At 45.8% G+C, this 20,580-nt stretch overlaps 1 protein-coding gene across 2 annotated transcripts; it reads left to right on the top strand.

Annotated features, from left to right (window-relative positions):
* The first annotated feature begins 1,267 nt into the window (after positions 1 to 1,267).
* On the top strand, positions 1,268 to 19,787 carry IL6R (interleukin 6 receptor). 2 transcript variants are annotated; one of them, XM_087943112.1, is made up of 10 exons: positions 1,268 to 1,472; positions 9,616 to 9,867; positions 9,994 to 10,114; positions 10,826 to 11,004; positions 12,729 to 12,889; positions 13,590 to 13,737; positions 14,495 to 14,538; positions 16,138 to 16,216; positions 17,298 to 17,393; positions 18,477 to 19,787. In XM_087943112.1, exons 1-9 carry the CDS (start codon positions 1,385 to 1,387, stop codon positions 17,360 to 17,362), a joined length of 1,137 nt encoding a protein of 378 aa, XP_087799238.1. In that variant the 5' UTR covers positions 1,268 to 1,384; the 3' UTR covers positions 17,363 to 17,393; positions 18,477 to 19,787. The 2 variants fall into 2 exon arrangements, with proteins under 2 accessions (XP_087799238.1, XP_087799239.1); XM_087943113.1 differs by having other exon boundaries at positions 16,138 to 16,220; positions 17,307 to 17,393; positions 18,477 to 19,774.
* The last annotated feature ends 793 nt before the right edge of the window (positions 19,788 to 20,580 follow it).

Below are 20,580 nucleotides of genomic sequence, written 5' to 3'. Positions count from 1 at the left end.
GGTAAAAAATGGTTGTTTTAAAAAAAAAAAATCACATCCGGGCAGATGATGACTTGACGTCCAAGCATGCCTACTTAACGACAAAAAAAAAAAATCCAAACCCTATTGTGGTCGTAAGTCAAGGACTTACCTGTTCAGTATGTTTCTGTGTGTGTGGGAGGAGGGCCGACAAGGAGTATTTCCCTCTCAATTCCTAGTCCTCTTCTTAATTTTTAAAGAAGGAATTTGCAGCAATGGAGAGATAGGTAGTTTTTAATACATTTGATGTTTTCCCTATTGCCACCATGAGGTCTAGAAACTTAAGTTGCCTTTTCTTAAGACGCTATCGGAGTAGAACTGGGAAGGGGATAACCTCAGGTACTTGTCCAAAGTCAGATCGGGGGTACCTTTTTTTTTGGAAAATCCTATAACGCATCTTATCACTCTGGAAAACAGTGAAGGGACATGTGGGTGTGGCCAGGCTGTGGGAAAGCCCCGCCCCACCCAGCTTGGCTCGCTCATTCGAGAGACCTAAAAGGCTTTGCTTCCCCCAAAACAACGCACCTGCAACCTCTTCCTTGGTGGCGTGTGGGGCTGTTTGCCGACATCGTCCCAGCTCCCCCTCCGGAGCCATCTACCGGCGGTCCTCGACTTAACGACCACGTCAAGGTTTCCAAGTTCCATTTAGTGACCGTTTGAAGTTACAACGGCCCTGGGGGGGGAAAGGAGAAGGGGGATGCTTTTTCACCCCGATGACGACCTTGGCCAGCACCTGCACGTTTGGTCCCGTGCTCAAAACGGGCCGCTGGCTCGTATGGATGACCATCGCTCACGCGATTCCCTTTTGCGTCCTTCTTAACGGCGGGGAGGGGAAAAGCCAGATTCACAAACCAGCTTCGCTCACTTCACCGCGGCGACTCCCTTAAACGGGGTGGCAAACAAGGGAGGCAAAACTCCCTCAAGTGTTTCGCTTAGCAACGGGGGCTCGGCTGTGGGTCGTAAGCCGAGGACTTCCCTGGCAAGATGTTTTTGGAAAAATGCTCGGGGCCTTTTGAAAACGACTTATTTTGAAATAGAAAGAGCTGGGAAACGGGGGGAGGAAAAAATAATAATCATAATTTTCTTTCGGCACAAGGCTGGCGTATTTCCCCCCCCCCCCACCCACGCTCTGCCCTCCCCCTCCTGCCCCACACACACACCCCTCTCCCCTCCCCTTTCCAGCTCCACCCCATTGCTCAACCTCCCCACCTGCTTTCACAACCCTCCCCGAAAGGGACACTCGGGCTAACTTCAACAGCCTCCGCTTGGCAGTTCCTCAAATGTTTCTCTGCAACCGGCAAAGGCTGACCGAGGGCTGGCAGGCGCTGGCAGGAGCCCTGGGGCCGCGGGGCATCGCCTTGGCATCATGGGGCTGGTTGGTGCCACCTTGATCGCCCACCTCCTGGCATCCGCGGCCGGCTTCATGGCCTCCCCTTTGCCCTGCGAGCGGCCAGGTGAGACGGCTCGAGTTTTCGTTCTTGCTGGCGGTTTGACGGACGGACGGTGGAGGGGCCAGTGCTTACAAAACAAAGACTATTTTGTGTGTTTGTGTGTGTGTGTGTGTGTGTGTGCCTGGGTGGGGATGTGTGTTTTCCCACCGAGTTTAAGGTTAGGGTCATTCAGGTGAGGGAGGTGGAGGTGGGTCTGTTTTCATCCCAGCTGCCAGCCTGGGCACAATTTTTCCACTGTTTCTTGAAGCTTCTGCCTTTGAAAGAAGAAAGGGAATCGGTTGGTGTGTTTGTGTACATGTGTGTGTTTGTCTCTGAGAAACGGTGAGGGTGGGATGAGCAGGTGTGCAAGAGAGAGGAAGAACAGAGAGAAGAAAAAAGAAAGAGAGAGCCATGAAGGAAAGAGGCAAGGAGAGAAGGGTGGAGGATGGAAAGAACGTCAGGGAGGGAGGAAAGAAGAAGAAAAACGGTAGGGGTGGAAGGAGAGAAAGGGAAGGGAAAGGGAAGGATGGAAAGGGAGGGTAGGGAAGGAGAGAGGAGAGGAAAGGAAAGGAGGAAGGAAAGAAGAAGGGAAAGGAAAGGAAAAATAAGCGGAAAGGAAGTAAATAGAGGAGAAGGGAAGGAAAGGAGGAAGAGAGGAAAGGAAGAAGGGAAAGGGAAGGAGAAGGAAAGACAGTAAATAGAGAAGGAAAGGAGGAAGAGAAAGGAAAGGAGGAAAGGAAAGGGGGAAAGGAAGTAAATAGAGGAGAAGGAAAGGAAAGGAGGAAGAGAAAGGAAAGGAGGAAAGGAAGGGGGAAAGGAAGTAAATAGGGAGAAGGAAAGGAAAGGAGGAAGAGAAGAGGAAGAAGGAAAGGAAAGGAGAAGGAAAGACAGTAAATAGAGAAGGAAAGGAGGAAGAGAAAGGAAGAGGAAAGGAAAGGGGAAAGGAAGTAAATAGAGGAGAAGGAAAGGAAAGGAGGAAGAGGAAAGGAAGAAGGAAAGGGAAGGAGAAGGAAAGACAGTAAATAGAGAAGGAAAGGAAAGGTGGAAGAGAAAGGAAGGAAAGGAAAGGGGAAGGAAAGGAAGTAAATAGAGGAGAAGGAAAAGGAAGGAGGAAGAGAAGAGGAAGAAGGAAAGGAAAGGAGAAGGAAAGACAGTAAATAGAGAAGGAAAGGAGGAAGAAAGGAAGAGGAAGGAAAGGGGGAAAGGAAGTAAATAGGGAAAAGGAAAGGAGAGGAAAGGAAGAAGGGAAAGGGAAGGAGAAGGAAAGACAGAATAGAAGGAAAGGAAAGGTGGAAGAGAAAGGGAAGGGAAAGGAAAGGGGGAAGGGAAAGGAAGTAAATAGAGGAGAAGGAAAGGAAAGAAACAAGAAAGAAAAAGGAAGGAAAGAGGTAAAGAAGAGAGAAGGAAAGAAAGGATTTGTAAATGGTGGTCATTTCTAACCTGCCCCACACTGCAGGGCCGTTGTGAACGACCAAAACAAGATGAAGCACTTTCTACCAGCCGTAACTTCCAGCCACGAAGGCCTTGAGGCTGCGGGAAAGTTTTAAAAAAGACGAAATCCAGACACGAAAAATGGGGGGAGGGGGACACCCCCTTTTTCTTCCTTTCTCTGGAACAAAACGGGCCCCTCTTGTTTTTGTGCAGGCAGAGAAGAAGAAATAGGAACTGAAGCAGCAATAAATACTTTTAAGCGAAAAGTTGTTGTAGCAGGGGGAAAAAAAAAGGATGATTCAGAACTTCTGTTTTCTTTTCTCTTTTTCTGCTGTAAATGTTGGCGCCGGATTTCCACCATGGTGGCTCTTTTTTTCCTTCTCCCTCCCCCATCTCTTCCTTTTTTTCCTAATTTGGGGTGCCAAAGGAGTCCCAGCAGAGCCCCCACACACACACCCCCAAGACAAGAAAATATTAGTGGTGCATGCAGGAAAAAATAATAATCTGAATTCCTTTTTTTTTCTTCCCCTCCTCGATACATTATCCTTTTCGTTTGTTAATATAAAAGACACACACACACCAAAAAGCACAAGCAAATAATAGGAGAGACAAGGGAGGAAAAAAAAGGAAGGGGAAAATCTAGAAAAGAAAGGAAAAAGACAAAACTGACTTTTTGGTGGAGTGGAATAAGATCATAACTTCCAACCTTCTTTTTTTTTTTTTTTTAAGTTTTGCATAAGGGTGCAAATTTGTCATTTCTGTAACAACAACCCTACGTAATCGGTAAAACCCAAAATCAAAGTTTTGTGTTTTTTTCCCCCCACACTTCGAGCACAACATCCAGCAACCAAAAAGTAATTGTGTGTTTTTTTCCCCCCTTTGTTCAAAGCAGTTTTTCGCTGCTAACGAAAAAAAATCTGAATTTCCCACAATCCGGCACAACCCCCTATCCCATGATCCATTAATCCAGGATTTATCTGGGGGGGAAGGGGGGGGTTTATCATCCCCCCCATTGGGGGAGGGGGGCTGGCTGACCCCCCACTTTTTTTCAACTGGGGGGGAGGATGGAGGTGGGGGGGTGTCTTCTGGAAGAAAGGAACGTGAGAGAATCAGGAAGGGAAAAAGAAAAGATCAGATGCCGAATGATAATTTGCAAACAAGGAGTTGCAATTTTGTGCTTTGGGGAAGCCAGGCTGGAAGTGTGATTTACTCTGTGTGATTGTGTTTGTGTGCGCTTGTTTGTGTTGGTGGGGGGGGGGGGGTCGTGCACAGGAGGAGGGAAGCTTGAAGACAGAACTCTACAGGTTGAGCCTCCAGTATTCTTTCAAATCTACCTTACTCCTGGGTCTCCGTTGTAAAATCCCTGAAATTTGACTTCTCCTCTTATGCCCAAACATGGTTAGCTCAAAGCGAGTTAAACAATACCATGGTTGTTCCTGAGGAAGATTATTTCCTCCCAAATTCAAAAATCACCCCAGAATCTCTTCCTCTGGACTTTTCAGATTTAAATCCACCACTTAAAAACAACAGGAAGGGGAAACCCAAAAGCAGAAAGGTGGGGGGGGGGAACCCTTTTAGAGATTTTTAATGTTCTTTTTCTTCTGCTTTCTTTTGCTTTTTTCCCGTCTTCTGCTAAACATTAACAAGGATTTGGAAAAAGAGAGAGAGAGAGAGAGAACTGGACCAGTGTTTTATAGATCACCTGCTCTATAAATTGTGGGAAGTTGTAGGAGCTCAATCCCTGGAGGCTTTCAAGAAGAGATTGGATTGCCATTGGTTCGAAATGGTGTAGCGTCTCCCGCTTGGGGGGGAGCGGGGTTGGACTAGATGATCTACAAGGTCCCTTCCAACTCTGATTATCTGTTCATCTGTTATCTGATCTTCCCAGCTCAACTCTTAGAGGATTCTGGGAATATATATCTCTGGATAGAATTATCTTCTTTTTTCCCCCTCCTTCCTGATGGTGACAAGCATTAATTATTGTGCTGCTTTTTTGAAGAGACCCATTCATCTTCTTAATTGTTGTATCTTCTCCTCCTCTTTCTCCTTTTTTCCTTCTCCGTTCTCCTCTTCCTTCTGTCTCCATCTTCTCCTTCTTCTCTTTCTCCTTCTTTGCTTTCTCCTTCCTCCTCCCTTATCCCTCTTCCTCCTCCCTCCTCTGTCTCCATCTCCTCCTCCTCCTCCTTTCTTCCCTTCTCCATATAATTCCTTCTCCTCCTTCGCTTCCTCCACTGTCTCCATCTTCTCTTCCTTCTCCTCCTCCATCTCCTCCTCCTCTCTCCATCTTTTCCTTCTCCCTCCTCCTTTCTCCCTCCTCCTCCTCCTGTCTCCATCTCCTCCTCATCTCCATCTTCTTTTCCTTCTCCTTCCTCCTTTCTCCCTCCTCCTCCTCCTGTCTCCATCTCCTCCTCATCTCCATCTTCTTTTCCTTCTCCTTCATCCTTTCTCCCTTCTTCCTCCTCTTCTCCTCTGTCTCCATCTTTTCCTCCTCTCTCCATCTTCTTTTCCTTCTCCTTCATCCTTTCTCCCTTCTCCTCCTCCTCCTCTGTCTCCATCTTTTCCTCCTCTCTCCATCTTCTTTCTCCTTCCTCCTCCTCCTTTCTCCTCCCTCCTCTTCTCCATCTCCTCTGTCTCCATCTTTCCTCCTCTCTCCATCTTTTTTCTTCTCCATCCTCCTTTCTCCCTCCTCCTCCTCCTGTCTCCATCTCCTCCTCATCTCCATCTTCTTTTCCTTCTTTCATCCTTTCTCCCTTCTCCTCCTCTGTCTCCATCTTTTCCTCCTCTCTCCATCTTCTTTTCCTTCTCCTTCCTCCTTCCTCCCTCTTCCTCCTTTTCCTCCTCTGTCTCCATCTTCTCCTCCTCCTCTCCTACTTTTCCTTCTTCATCCTCCTTTCTCCCTCCTCCTCCTCCTCTTCCTCCTATCATATACTCCTCCAGGTATTCCCTCCAAAAACCCACTTAAGTCAGCCCCCTACCCTGTGGTTTCCCTACACTTCAGCCCAGCTTCACGAAGTCTCCCTTAAGAGAAGGGCCCTGCCCTGGCCCGAGGGATGGACTAGAAGACCTCCCTTTCCCCCACCCCAGGGACGCAAGCAAGGGGATTAGCAGCCACCTGTGAATTCCTCCCGATTGGTTAACCTGATTCTTGGCACAGCCCTGGCTCTCCGCTGTTAACCTTTAATCAAATGCCAGATTTTGCAAAAAAATAATAATTAAAATCTCGTATTTTCCTGCCGGGATCGTCTTGCCTTTCCGCCAGCGACCTTTTTTCTAAATTGATTACCACTCCACTGCCGGGAATCCAATAAGCATGGGCTAAAATTGCTTTTCCTGAAATCTGATCCGGTTTGAGTTCAGATTCTCCCTGGCAGTGCGGAACAAATAAACCTCCGTTATAGAGCAAAGCACCCCAAATTAAGTTTCCACTGCCTGGTAGTCCTCAAATGTACAAACATTTGTTTAGGGACCATCCAAAGTGACAACAGTGGGGAGGAAAAAGGGATTTAGAGGTGCTTTTTTCCAGACTTACGACCGTCGTAGCATCTCCATGGACCGAGAGACCGATTCTTAAGCTTGTTGTGCCTCGTTTTGCCCCCTTTTCTCGTCACTAAGTGAATCCCTTGCAATAAGTTAGGAGCACGGTTGGGAATCTTCAGCTTTGCTAAACCGGGTCGCTGCGACGCTCGTCCTAAACACGACTCAGCTTGCCAAACGTCACGGGGTCCACCTTCAGACACAACGGACTCGTAATTATGACAAGCCAGGTCATTAAAAAAAGTGGGCAAAGCTCCCTTCGGAGCGGTCTCGCTTAGCGACAGAAACGTTGAGCTCCGTTGTCATCCGTCGAGGACTTCACCGCTATAAATCTTTATATGAAAACCCTTTGCAAAATTTTATTTTTCAGCAACTTGGTTTCGGTCCTTTTTTTTTTGGCTTCTCAATCCCAGGTGTGAATTCTCCAATTTTTTCCTTTTTTTTTTCTTTTAGTATACTTTAGAGTTTCTTTTTTAGCATTAGTTTCATTAAGTGTCACTTTTTTTAGAAGCGAGACAAGGTGGCCGGTCTATTTAGTAAATCAGTATATAAATTGCAGTTAATTATGCAGTCATTTGGCACCCACGTTGTCCAAAATCAATCACGGCTCGAATGCCTCGTTGAGAAAGTGGTAGAGAGTTCCACAGGCCGCAATCTCCCATGTTTAAACAAAGCTTTCCATCTGAAGCTCTTTTTTTTTTTTTAAAGAAAGGAAGAAATAACCACATTAACAAAATTACCATTTACCCGTGTTTGTTTTCTGGCGATTCTAGGAATTGTTTGCACTGCCTACTTAATGTGAACTTCAGCTTCTTTCCACACCAGCTGCCCCCCAACTCGAACCCGGCTCTTTCGTGCCCCCCCTCCCCCCAGTTGCTATGGAGACACACTTAAAAAAACACACACACAACAATTTGTCAATATTTGTTTTTTGGAGCCCTGCAACACTGAAACACCAGAAAACAGGAAGCTTACGAACCGGCCAATGTTAATTAAATCTATTAAATCTCTTGCTGCCTTCTGGTTGGAAAATGTTGAGAGAAAGCGCTACTTTTCAGCTTTGAGCCAGCCAGTGGATAGGACCCTTTTGGAACTGACTCCATTCCGTGCTCCCAGACCCTTTCTTCCTTTTCCATTTTTTTAAAGTCTTTATTTTTATTTTCCTCTTGATACCTAGGAACTCTTTCCTTTGGTTTGATTCTGTGGTGGATAGAAACTGTTTTAAGCTGATGGGATTTTTAAAAAATCTGTACTATTATTATTATTATTATTATTATTATTATTATTATTATTATTATTATTATTATTATTATTATTATTATTGTTGTTGTCATTGTTGTCGTTGTTGTCGTTGTTATCATTATCATTATCTAATTTACCGTTGCTGTCCAGACTGTTGGAATTGGGTGGCTGATAAATTCAGGAACCTAAATGAACTTTTAATTTCCTTTTAGGGTTTTAAAATAAAATAAAATAAAATAATAAAATAAAATAAAATAAAATAATAAAATAAAATAAAATAAAATAATAAAATAAAATAAAATAAAATAAAATAAAATAAAATAAAATAAAATAAATAAATAAAATAAATAAATAAAATAAAATAAAATAAAAAAAAAAAATAAAATAAAATAATAAAATAAAATAAAATAATAATAAAATAAAATAAAATAAAATAAAAATAAAATAAAATAATAAAATAAAATAAAATAAAATAAAATAAAATAAAAAATAAAATAAAAATAAAAATAAAATAAAAAAATAAAATAAAATAAAATAAAATAAAATAAAATAAAAATAATAATATAATAAATAAAATAAAATAATAAAAAAATCTTTACTTTTGCAACGCACAATGTCCAAAAATTAAAAAATAAATGCAATTTTTTTGGGGGGTGGGGAGAAAGAGAAGCCAATGGCTTGTTCAAATAAAACAGGCCAGCTCTTCCCCGTTGCCTTTGGACCCAACTTGACCTCCGATAAAATTATTGATCGCACAGGGAAGTTTTCCCACTCAGCAAAAATTGTTATCGTCTTGTGCAGAATTCCCAAGGTTGGGTTTTATATCCATCTTGCTAACAGGGCTGGAAATGGCTGGGGAGGTTTTTTTTTTATGATGTTTTGAACTCAGGGCGGCTCTGCCTGACTTTCAGCCCTCTTATCAATCTGTTATGAAGAAATAATATTCTAATATCTGTCTTAATGGAGGGCCCATGAATCATGTTGTACGTCATCTCTAAAAGCGTTATTCTAGGTCATATTCCCTTCTCCTTTTCTTTCTTCATGGCATTCTTCCCTTTTTCTTTCTCCATCTCCTGGTGTACATTTTCCTTCTCCTTTTCCTCTTGTTTTCCGCCTCCTTCTCCTTCACTTTCTTCTTCTTTCCTTTTTTTCTTTTCTTCCATTTTTATTTTTATTTCCATCTCCTCCCTCCTTCACTTTCTCCTTCCCTCTCTCCTTCTTTTTCCTTCCTTCTTTCCTTCCTGTCCTCCCTCTTCCTCCTCTTCTGCTTCTTCCTCCCTCCCTCCTCTACTTCTTCCTTCCTTTCCTCCCTACTCCTCTTCCACTTCTTTCTTCCTTCTTCTCTCCCTCCTCTACTCCTTCCTTCCTTCTTCCATCCTTCCTCTCATTCTGATCTCCCCTTCCATCCATCCTTCCTTCCTCCCTCCCTCCTCGACTTTTTCCTTCCTCCCTTCTTCCTCCCTACTCCGCTTCCTCTTCCACTTCTTCCTCCCCTCCTCTCCTTCCTCTACTCCTTCCTTCCTTTCCTCTTTCTCCTCATTCCTTCCATCCATCCTTCCTTCCTTCCATCCATCCATCCTTCCTCCCTCCTCCACTTTTTCCTTCCTCCCTTCTTCCTCCCTACTCCTCTTCCACTTCTTCCTCCCCCTTCTCTACTCCTTCCTTCCTTTCCTCCTTCACCTCATTCCTTCCATCCCTCCCTCCTCCCTCCGTCCTCCACATTTTCCTTTCTCTCTTCCTCCCTCCTCTTCTTCCTCTTCCATTTCCTCCTCCCTCTCTTCCCTCCTTCTTCTCATTTCGATCTCCTTCCTTCTCCTTCTTCCTTCCTTCCTTCCATCCATCCCTCCTCCCTCCTTCCCTCCTCCACTTTTTCCTTCCTCCCTTCCCTCCCTTTTCTCCTTCTCCCCTCTTCCCTTTTATCTCCCTTTTCACTCATTTTTTATTCCCTTTTATTCGGCAGCTCCACCGGCTGGTGCCCTCGTCGCCTTGCCGGGCACCAACGTAACCCTGCCGTGCCCGGAAGGGGAACCGGTCAACCAGACCCTGGTGCGTTGGAAGTTTGAGAAAGAACCGGTCTCTTCCGCCATCCCTGCAGTGTGGGACACCTCCCAGGCTGCCCTTTTCCTTCCCTTCGTCCATCCCAACCAGTCGGGCTCTTACAGCTGCTTCGAAGGCAGCCGAGTCCTTCGTAGCCACCGCTTGATCATCGAAGGTAGGAGTTTCATTCCTCCTGGGTTCTTTGTGCCTCGGTTTTGGGCCATCGCTCCGGGGTTCCTGAGCACATGCAGAGTGCTTCCGGGGACCCTGACGGCTTCTCTCCCTCTTTTTTCTTCCCCAGAGCCTCCCCAAATCCCCGACTTCACCTGTTTCCGCAGGAGTTTAGCCAAGGATATTCTCTGCGAGTGGAGGACATTTTCTCCCGTGTTGCCGCGCACCAAAGCTACTCTCTGGATGCAAAGGTCTGTATGCGAGAGCCGCCCCCGCCCCGCCCGCAAAAAACACGGGTCGTCCCTGGACTTATGACCGTTCCCTTTAGTGTCCGTTTGAAGGGAGAACGACGCTTGAAAGGGGGGAAAAAAACTGGCTTCGTTCTTCACACTGAACCACCGCTTCCGGCTTCCACCCCCCCCGGGGGGCCACTGGATCAAAAATCCAGCCGCTTGCACCGCCAACTCGTAGTTATGACGGTCGCTGTGTCGTTCAAACCACCCCCCGGGGTCATGACCTCCCTGACAATGGGGGAAGCCGGATTCGTTTCACAACCTGTGGGGCTCATTTAGGAATCGCAGTTGATTCCCTGAGCAAAGGTGGCAAGGGAAGTCCGTAAAATGGGGCCCAAAACCCTCTTAACTCGCTTAGCGACAGAAACGTCAGGCTCCCTTGTGGTCGTAAGTCGAGGACTTACCTGGCTAAAGAATCAGGACCCAGATGTTTCTGCGGCCACCAAGCAATCCTTCCCTTTGACTGAGCCTCTGCATTGCCCGGAGTCTAGGGCTGGTGGGTCTCTTGAGGTCATCCAGCCCAGCCCCCCATAAGAGGTGCAGGAAAGCCCTGAGCTGGGCTTCTTTCTCGAGATGGCTTCTTTTTGAGAAGATCAATCAGGGTTGGTGGGAGGACTCCGACTCCCATCATCCCCCAGCCAGCCGCAGCTTCCATGCCTCCCCAAACAGGTTCACGGGTGGAAACGTCACAGAGCAACTATGCCGCTACTACAGCCGGTCCCGGAAGTTCTTCTGCCGCGTTCGAGGGCTGAACAACGAGGAACATGAGCTGCTGCTGGTGTCTGTCTGCGTGGCCAACCTGGCAGGGACGGCGCGGAGCCATAAATCCTTCCACACGGATGTTTTGCGTGAGTGCGCTTGTCTCCACCCAACCCAGGTGCCATTAGAAGACAAAAGCCCCACAGGGGTATCTCGGACCCAAGGAGCAATGCAATCTCTGTATCTATCTATCTTATCTATTCCCTTCCTTCCTTCCTTCCTTCATTCATTCATTCATCTTTATCATCTAATCTATCATCTATCTATCTGTCTATATATCTATCATCTATCTAATATATTATTATCTATCTATCTATCTATATCATCTATATCATTATCTATCAATCTATCTTTATCATCTAACTATTTTTATCATCTATCATGTCTGTCTATCTATCTATCTATCTATCTATCTATCTATCTATCTATCTCTCTCTATCTATCTATCTATCTATCTATCTATCTATCTATCTATCTATATCATCTATATCATTATCTATCAATCTATCTTTATCTATCATCTAACTATTTTTATCATCTATCATGTCTGTCTGTCTGTCTGTCTATCTATCTATCTCATCTATCATTATTTATCTATCTTTATCTATCATCTATCTTTATCATCTATCTGTCTATATATCTATCTATCATCTATCTAATCTATCTATAGCATTATCATTATCTATCTATCTATCTATCTATCTATCTATCTATCTATCTATCTATCTATCTATCTATCTCATCTATATCATTATCTATCAATCTATCTTTATCATCTAACTATTTTTATCATCTATCATGTCTGTCTATCTATCTATCTATCTATCTATCTATCTATCTCTCTCTCTATCTATCTCTATCTATCTATCTATCTATCATCTATCTATCTATCATTATTTATCTATCTTTATCTACCATCTATCTTTATCATCTATCTGTCTATATATCTATCTATCATATATCTAATCTATCTATAGCATTATCATTTATCTATCTATCTATCTATCTATCTATCTATCTATCTATCTATCTATCTGTCTGTCAATCAAATCAAACCCACATCAAGGCCTCTTTCTTTAAGAACGTCTCAGGATGGGGCGGTTGCACTTTGATGGCCCCGAGGAAAGCTCCGTGCCTAGCCTGCCCTCCCAACCTGGATAGGATCACACACACACACACACACACACACACACACACACACACACACACACACACACACACACACACCTTGCTGTCCATCCAGATTTTGTGGTTAGCCGACAGCAAGTGCGGACGGCTGAGGAGAGCGAGGACTCAGATGAGGGGCCAGGACCATCAGGGAGTGGACTGATGCCTTCAGGGATTGTGGGGGCTGGCAGCAGTGATGAGGAGGTTCCCGAGGAGCCTGTGCCAAGTGCGCATGCACGAAGGGTTGCTGGGAAGAAAGAACAATTACAGCAGCACAGGCGACTCGGGAGTAAGGCTGCAAGGTCACGGCCCTTCCTTCCAGAGGATAAAAGCCAGGTTTGGAAAAGCGTTTCTTTGCAGACAGCAAAGTAGCTCTGAAGCTCAATGGGTGGACACCTTAGTTCGTGTTTGGAGCATCTTGTAAATGAGTTCTTATCTCTGAGTTTTTGGGCAGCCTTGACGAACGACTTGGCAAGGCTCTTTCTTGTCGGCGCTAATTAGTGGAACAGAATTCGAGAATTCGTTATTAAACCTTAAAAGGTGGGGGGGGGGCTGCTGCTGCCTTGGTCTGTGTTTGCTCTTTGGGAGACCCGGTTGGGCCAGAAGACCCCGCTTCCAACCGCTTTCCCACCCCTTCTCCTTGCAGTGAAGCCAGACCCCCCGGCCAACGTGCAGGTCCACCCCGTGGAGAGGGAACCCCACAAACTCCACGTCACCTGGAAGAACCCCAGTTCCTGGGGGCCCAAACATTACTACCTCCAGTTCCAGCTGCGCTACCGGGTGAAAAATTCCAAAACCTTCTCCGAGGTGGGATTTCTTTCTTTCTTTCTTTTCTTTTTCTCCCAGGGGATGGGAAGAGGGTGGGAGGTGTGTGTGTGTGTGTGTGTGTGTGTGTGTGTGTGTGTAAAAACCCCTGTCTTGTTTGGGATTCAGGGGTGAAAAGGCCTAAGAACAGAATAACGGGATTGGGAGGGACCTTGGAGATCAGCTAGTCCAGCCCCCCTGTTTGAGCAGGAGAGAGACTATTTCAGACAAGTGGCTGTCCAGTCTCCAAGCATGAAGAAGGAAGGAAGGATGGGAAGGATGGGAAGGAAGGAAGGAAGGAAGGAAGGAAGGAAGGAAGGAAGGAAGGAAGGAAGGAAGGAAGAAAAGAAAGGAAGGAAGGAAGGAAGGAAGGAGGGAAGGAAGGAAGGAAGGAAGGAAGGAAGGAAGGAAGGAAGGAAGGAAGGAAAGAAAGGAAGGGAAGGGAAGAAAAGGGAAGGAAGGAAGGAAAAGGGAAGGAAGGAAGGAAAAGGGAAGGAAGAAGGAAGGAAGGAAGGAAGGAAGGGAAGAAAAGGGAAGGAAGGAAGAAAAGAAGAAAAGGAAGGAAAAGGAAAAGGAAGGAAGGAAGAGTCTTCCTCCCTAGAAAGAGAAAGAAAGGGAGGGAGGAAGGGAGGGAGGGAGAAAGGATGGAAGAAAGAAAGAAAGAAAAATATCTAGAAGGAAGTCTTCTTTTTTCTTCCTCCAGGTCCACCTCAACCACGGGCTGACCTCCTACACCATTGTGGACGCCATACAGAATTCACCCCATATCATTCAGGTCCGGGGACGGGAAGAGTTTGACCATGGAAACTGGAGCGAGTGGAGCCGGGAAAACGTGGGCATCCCGTGGTCCGGTGGGTGGCCTTGCGAAGCGTGGATCTCCTCTTCAAGCGATGAAAATTAAAATTAAATCCTTCCCTTCCTTCCTTCCCTCCCTCCCTCCTCCTCCCTTCCTTCCTTCCTTCCTTCTTCTTTCTTCCCTTCCTTCCTTCCTTCCTTCCTTCCTTCCCTTCTTTTCTTTTCTTTCTTTTCTTTCCTTCCTTCCTTCCTTCCTTCCTTCCTTCCTTCCTTCCTTCCTTCCTTCCTTCTTCTTTCCTTCCTTCCTTCCTTCCTTCCTTCCTTCCTTCCTTCCTTCCTTCCTTCCTTCTTTTCTTCCCTTCTTTTCTTTTCTTTTCTTTTCTTTCTTCCTTCCTTCCTTCCCTTCCTTCCTTCTATGTGAAAATTAAGCAAATTGACAAAACAAACAAGCAACAACAACAAAAAAGCAGCCTCTTTGTGTCTTAATTTTCTCCCCGCTGCAAAAGGCCTGATTAGTTTTTTAGCAAAATCAGAGAAAATTAAGAGTGGGAAGAGAATCGCTCCTTAAGTTTCTTAGGAAATTATTATTATTATTATTATTATTATTATTATTATTATTATTATTATTATTATTATTATTATTATTATTATTATTATTATTATTATGGGGAAGCCAGATTGATTATTTGCAACAACCCCAGAATGAATGAGGCTCTTTTAACCCTCTGGATGCCCTTTGGATTACCCTTCAACCTCCCTCCACCCCAAATTGGCAATCTGTTCATTTTCCTTTCTCACTCTTTCACTTTCCAGAGTCTCAAGATTTCAAGCCAGAAACAACGGATTACCCTTCAGAGGTAAGTAAGGCAGCCCTATGGCAATTTTTTTTTGTTTGTTTGTTTTACAGAGGAGGAAAATGTCCAGAAAAAAAGGAAGGGAGGGAGGGAGGGAGGGAGGGAGGGAGGAAGGAAGGAAGGAAGGAAGGAAGGAAGGAAGGAAGGAAGGAAAAACTAGAAAGAGAAAGAAGGGAGGGAGGGAGGGAGAAAGGATGGAAGAAAGAAAGAAAGAAAAATATATAGAAGGAAAAAAGGAGGCCTAACATCTGCAAGAAAGGAAGGAAGGAAAAATAGAAAAAGAAGGAATGAAAGAAGGAAGGAAGGAAAAATAGAAAGAAAGGAAGGAAATTGGAAATAAAAGGAAGGAAGATGGAAGGAAGGAAGGAAAACTAGAAAGAGAAAGGAGGGAGGAAGGGAGGGAGGAGGGAGAAAGGATGGAAGAAAGAAAGAAAGAAAAATATATAGAAGGAAAAAGGAGGCCTAACATCTGCAAGAAAGGAAGGAAGGAAAAATAGAAAGAGAAGGAATGAAAGAAGGAAGGAAGGAAAAATAGAAAGAGAAGGAAGGAAATTGGAAATAAAAGGAAGGGAGGGAGGGAGGGAGGGAGGGAGGAAGGAAGGAAGGAAGGAAGGAAGGAAGGAAGGAAGGAAGGAAGGAAAACTAGAAAGAGAAAGAAGGGAGGGAGGGAGGGAAAGGATGGAAGAAAGAAAGAAAGAAAAATATATAGAAGGAAAAAGGAGGCCTAACATCTGCAAGAAAGGAAGGAAGGAAAAATAGAAAAAGAAGGAATGAAAGAAGGAAGGAAGGAAAAATAGAAAGAGAAGGAAGGAAATTGGAAATAAAAGGAAGGAAAGATGGAAGGGAGGGAGGAAGGAAGGAAGGAAGGAAGGAAGGAAGGAAGGAAGGAAGGAAGGAAGGAAGGAAAACTAGAAAGAGAAAGAAGGGAGGGAGGGAGGGAGGGAGAAAGGATGGAAGAAAGAAAGAAAGAAAAATATCTAGAAGGAAAAAGGTATAAAATCTGCAAGGAAGGAAGGAAAGAAAAAATAGAAAGAGAGGGAAAGAATGAAGGAAGGAAATGAGAAATATGAAAAGACAAGAAAAAGAAGGACAGAGCAAAGGAAGGAAAGAAGTAAGGGGAAAAAAATAGAAAGAGGAGGAAGGAGATTAGAAAGAAAGAAAGAAAGAAAGAAAGAAAGAATCCAGAGGGAAAAAAAGGAAAACCTCCAATCTGCTACCAACCTTCCGTCTCCTCATGGTTGTTGTTTTTTCCCCCCTTCCCTTCATCATTTTCTTTTCTTTTTCTCAAAAGAGGAAGCGGGATTTCTTTGGGGCTCAAGCCAGATGTCCGGGGACGTCCCTGAAGAGAAAAACAGTTGACGCGTCCCCTGCCCTCCTTCCGTTTTCAAACTCATTTGAATTTCTCTTCCCCCTTCTTTCTTTCTTTCTTTCTTTTTTTTCCCCTCCCTCTTTCCGAAAGCAAGCAAGGCCGATTTTTATTTCCCCCTGCCCCAGCCTGGGGAGCTACCTCAAGGTTGCCCCCCCCCCCACCTCCACGTCGTCGTTGTCGTAACTCAAGGACCGCCTCTCTATGCCAATACTTCTTCTTCTCCTCTTTTGCAGGTCCCATCCGCTCTGAATTTCTCCACCACCTTCACACCTACCGTCTCTGCCTCCTCCAGCTACCCCGAGAAGCCCCTCGGTGAGTGGGAGGAGGAGGAAGGGGGCTTTCTTGGGAGAGGGGGTGTCCCCCAACGGAAACACCCCCCTCAATTTTGCAAGCCCCGCCCCAAAGAACCCTTGGTCAGGATTTCCTGCAGTCACCCCCAATTAAATCAAGAGTCTCGAGCCAAACTTCCAAAACTTCCAAAGGATTTTATTGGGAGTCAACATGCCAGCATGACCTGGGTGTCGCTGACTCTACAGACACATCATTCGCATTGTCTCCCTTGACCCTGGTTCCCCCCTCCCCCACCCCCTGGGTGTATCCTAATTCATATTCTCCAATGGGACACCTCCATAGCCCAGAATTCTCAATCATATTCTCCAGTTAGAATTTTGCCAGTCAGCTGAAGTTACTATCTTTGGAAAACATGGATGGAATGCGCTTTCGATTTCCAAGCTGCCCCACTGCTCCCTCCCTTTCTGTTGGCAGCTCTGAAAAGACCCTAGAAATCAGGATTCTGGCAGTTAAATCCCGAGTCTCGAGCCAAACTTCCAAAACTTAAAAAGGATTTATTGGGAGTTAACATGTCCGGCACTGCCTGGGTGTAGCGGACTCTGAGACACATCATTCATTGTCCCCCTTGACCCTGGTTTCCCCCCTTCCCACCCCCTGGGTGTATCCTAATTCATATTCTCCAATGGGACACGTCCATAGCCCAGAGTCATCCATCATGCTCCCCCCGTTAGAATTTTGCCTGCAGCAGAAACTTCAGTCACCTGGTTAACTATCTTTTGAAAACATGGATGGAATGCGCTTTCGATTTCCACACTGCCGCACTGCTCTCCCCCTCCCTTTCCGTTGGCCACTCTAAAAGACCCTAGAAATGTTTTAGGAGCAAAGGTTTTTTTTTTTTTTGAAGAGAAAGCCAGCGGATCTCTTTGCAAAATCTGACTTTCCCAGAATTCCCCCCACCTGGAGCCAGGGTAAGCCGCAGGGCATGATGGGAGATGTGGTTCCAGCCCTGATGGGATCTTCAGAGGGGAGGGGGTGAACGGGCTCATCCAACAGGGGCGTCTAACTAGGGGTGTCTTTTTGGGGGTGTCTGTTTTGCTTCCAGTGGTGGAAGGGACCGTCGGGTGCCGCTCTACGTCTTTCTCATCATGGCGGTCAGCATCACGCTAGGGCTGGCCTTGGCGGTCGGCGTCCTCACCCGGTGAGACGGGGTTTCTCTGTTTGGGGGTGGGGAGGGCTGGGAGGGGAGTTTGGGGACTTGGGGGATAGGAGAGTCCTTGGAAGGTCTGAGTTTCAAGAGCGGGGGAAAAAACACGGTTGGGGAAGCAGAGAGAGCAAACAAACTGGGTTTAAGTGGGGTGAGGGAAGGTAACGTGGTTTGTTTTGGGGTTGGGAATTCACTGGGGTGGAGGACAAGTGGAGCTGAGAGGTCTTTCCTTCCTTCCTTTCTTTTTTTCCTTCCTTCCTTTCTTCCTTCCTTCCTTCTCTCTCTCTCTCTCTCTCTCCCTCCCTCTTCCTTCCTTCTTTCCTTCTTTCTTTTTTCCTTCCTTCCTTCCTTCCTTCCTTCCTTCTCTCTCTCTCTCTCTCTCTCCCTCCCTCCTTCTTTCTTTTTCCTTCTTTCTTTCTTTCTTTTCCTTCTTTCTTTCTTTCTTTCTTCCTTCCTTCTTTCCTTCCTTCCTTCCTTCCTTCCTTCCTTCCTCTCTCTCTCTCTCTCCCACCTTCTTTTCTTTCTTCTTTCTTTCCTTTTTCTTTTTCCTTCCTTCTCTCTCTCTCCCACCTTACTTCTTCCTTTCCTTTCTTCCTTCTTCCCTCCCTCCCTACTTCCTCCCTCCCTCTTTTCTCCTCTCCCTCCAATCTTCCCTCCCTTCACCCCTCCCTCTTTTTTCCTCCTTTCCTCCCTCCTTCCTTTTCCTTCCTTCCTCCCACCCTCCTCCTCCTTTCCTCCTTTCCCTCCTTCCCTCATCTCTCCCCTTCCTCCTTCCCTCCCTCCCTTCCTCTCGCTTTCCTTTCTTTTTTTCCTTCTCCCCTCCCTCCCTTTTTTCTCTTCTATCGTTCTTACCCTCCTCTCCCCCTCCCTCTCTCTCTCTCTCCTCCCCACCCAAGGCAGATTCTTCCAGGCTGCCCGTTGCCCACCCCCCTTCCCCAGATCCTCCAAACCTTTGGGGTTCCCCTTCCAGAACCTTCCTCCTTCTTCTCCCCTCCCCCCCTCGGGATCCAGGCCAGGGAGGGGCCCTCTTGTCCCCGGGCCCACCATCCTTCTAACAGGTGTGCTTTGGCATTCCAGGTACCGCAAGAAGTGGGGGCTCCTGCCCTTTGGCGAGATGAAAGGCACCCCCAAACCCCCTCCTACGCTCTGGCCCCCTGTCTCCAGAGCCCCCCATGAGTGCCTCCCCCTGCTCTCCCCTCCCACCTCGCCCTTCAGCGAAAGCTCCATCGACAGCCCACGGACCCCAGACCAGGGTCCCTTCGACGTCTCCAACGCGGACTACTTCCTGCTGCCCAAATGATGGGGGGCCCTGCGTCGAGAAGGCCCTGGAGGGCCCCCCACACCCGTGGTTGGCCTACAGGACAGGGGTGGCCCACAGACCCCCAAAAAAGCCTGCCTTTGGGGGCAGCCTTGCCAGCATTTGCCACGGATTCCTTCCAGCCCCAAGAACTGAGGAAGGTCCAGTTACGCTCCGAGTTACGTCCAGTTATGTCCCTTCTTTCTGGACCCACAAAGTGGGGTGGGTGGGTGGGCTTTGAAGACGGGGTACGTGGTCGAATGGACAACCCTCGGGGGTTCATCCCGGCTGCCCAGCGATGAAAAAAGATGCCGTGGATGATGGTTTCCAGGCCTCCCACAATGCCTTTTGCAAAGAACAGAACATCTAAGGAGGCTTCTGCTGGATGGGAATCTAATGTTCCACCTGATCCGGTCAGTTTCACTGCCTTTTTCCTCCTACCTGGTCAGGTTTTTGTTTTTTTTCACTTCCAGTTACCTTGTTGATTTCCACCTGCTGTTCCCCCCCACAAAAAAACCTTCCATTTTGACTTCAATCAAAAATTTACCTCCGGAAGTTGTGAATGCTTCAACACGGGAAGTTTTTAAAAAGGTGTCGGATTTTGTCGGAAGTGGTATAGGGTTTCCTGCCTAAGCAGGGGGTTGGACTAGAAGACCTTTAAGGACCCTTCCAACTCTGTTATTCTCTATTCTATTCTCAAAATACCTCTTTTCTATTTAAAAAAAGTCTTTTCCCTACAATCATTTCTTTTTTGGCAGTTATCCCACTGGATCCATTTACTCATCCTACCTCAATTGTGAATTTTATAGTTTTGCTAACTACCCCCAAAACGGGACTTTTAGAGTTTTCCTTTTGGCCTGAAAATACGCATTTTGGACTGATTTTTTTTTCCCCCTCCAGGGATTCAGTTTATCCTCTAATAGTCCATTTCTAAAAGTCATTTCAGGCCTGTTTTTTATACCTTTTTTTCAAGCAAGGAAAGGAAGGAAGGAAGGAAGGAAGGAAGGAAGGAAGGAAGGAGAAGAAGAAGAAGAAGAAGAAGAAGAAGAAGAAGAAGAAGAAGAAGAAGAAGAAGAAGAAGAAGAAGAAGACTTTTGCAAAATGTGAAGGCATGGAAGAAGAGACGCCCAGCGGCTTTCGAATTGGATGCAAACACATCTGGGCTGCTTCCAGATGTGACACAGCAGAAGTTGCAAAGCTGCTGTTTTGACTTTACTGGCCTTCTTCTAACCCAAGGAGAATTTATATATATTGATATTTGGAATTTCTCGGTGCTCAGGTTCCAGTGCCAATTGTGACACTCTTTTCAAGCAGTTGTGAATTCAGGGGGGATTTTTGTACGTGGCGAGGAAACACTGCGGTGCATGGATTTTTTTGGGGTGTGTGTGTGTGAACTGTCCCCCCTTTATTGCAAGCAAGCGAGTTGGGGGGGGAGGGATCATTGACCCCCTTCGAATAGTTTTGGGTCACAAGGCTAAGCTGTTCTCAAGAGAACCAACCAGCCTGGTTTCCTTGTTACAACACTTTTTATTTTTATTTTTTTAAAAAAAATTTTTTTGGGTGGGGTTGGGTTTTTTTTTCTTTTCTTTTTTCTGCTGCTGTTGGTTCTGCAAAAAAGCTGTTTAGTGTGTGTGTCTGTATGTGTGTGTGTTATGTTTTTTTCCTTTGCGTTGTTTTTCAAAGGTCAGAGTGTGGGCATTATTTGGCAATTCTGCTTGCTTTCTTTGTTTCTTTTTTCTTTCCTTCCTTTCCTTCCTTCCTTTCTTTTCTTTCTTTCTTTCCTTCCTTCTTTTCCTTTCTTCCCTTCTTTCCTTGGTTCCTTCTTTTCTTTCCTTGCTTCCCTCCTTCTTTCCTTTCTGCTTGCTTGCTTCTTTCTTTCTTTCT

Source organism: Notechis scutatus, chromosome 14 (assembly GCF_049901735.1).
Source record: "Notechis scutatus isolate UNSWTSFEM ecotype Mainland chromosome 14, rNotScu1.2, whole genome shotgun sequence".
NCBI classification, from domain to species: domain Eukaryota; kingdom Metazoa; phylum Chordata; class Lepidosauria; order Squamata; family Elapidae; genus Notechis; species Notechis scutatus.
This window is presented reverse-complemented; position numbering and strand designations above follow the sequence as displayed.

Excerpts from the sequence above, each read along its gene's own strand:
- IL6R (XM_087943113.1), top strand. The coding sequence starts at position 1,385 with ATGGGGCTGGTTGGTGCCACCTTGATCGCCCACCTCCTGGCATCCGCG. Across the intron at positions 1,473-9,615 it reads TTTGCCCTGCGAGCGGCCAG|CTCCACCGGCTGGTGCCCTC; the intron begins GTGAGACGGCTC and ends TTTATTCGGCAG. Across the intron at positions 14,539-16,137 it reads CAACGGATTACCCTTCAGAG|GTCCCATCCGCTCTGAATTT; the intron begins GTAAGTAAGGCA and ends CCTCTTTTGCAG.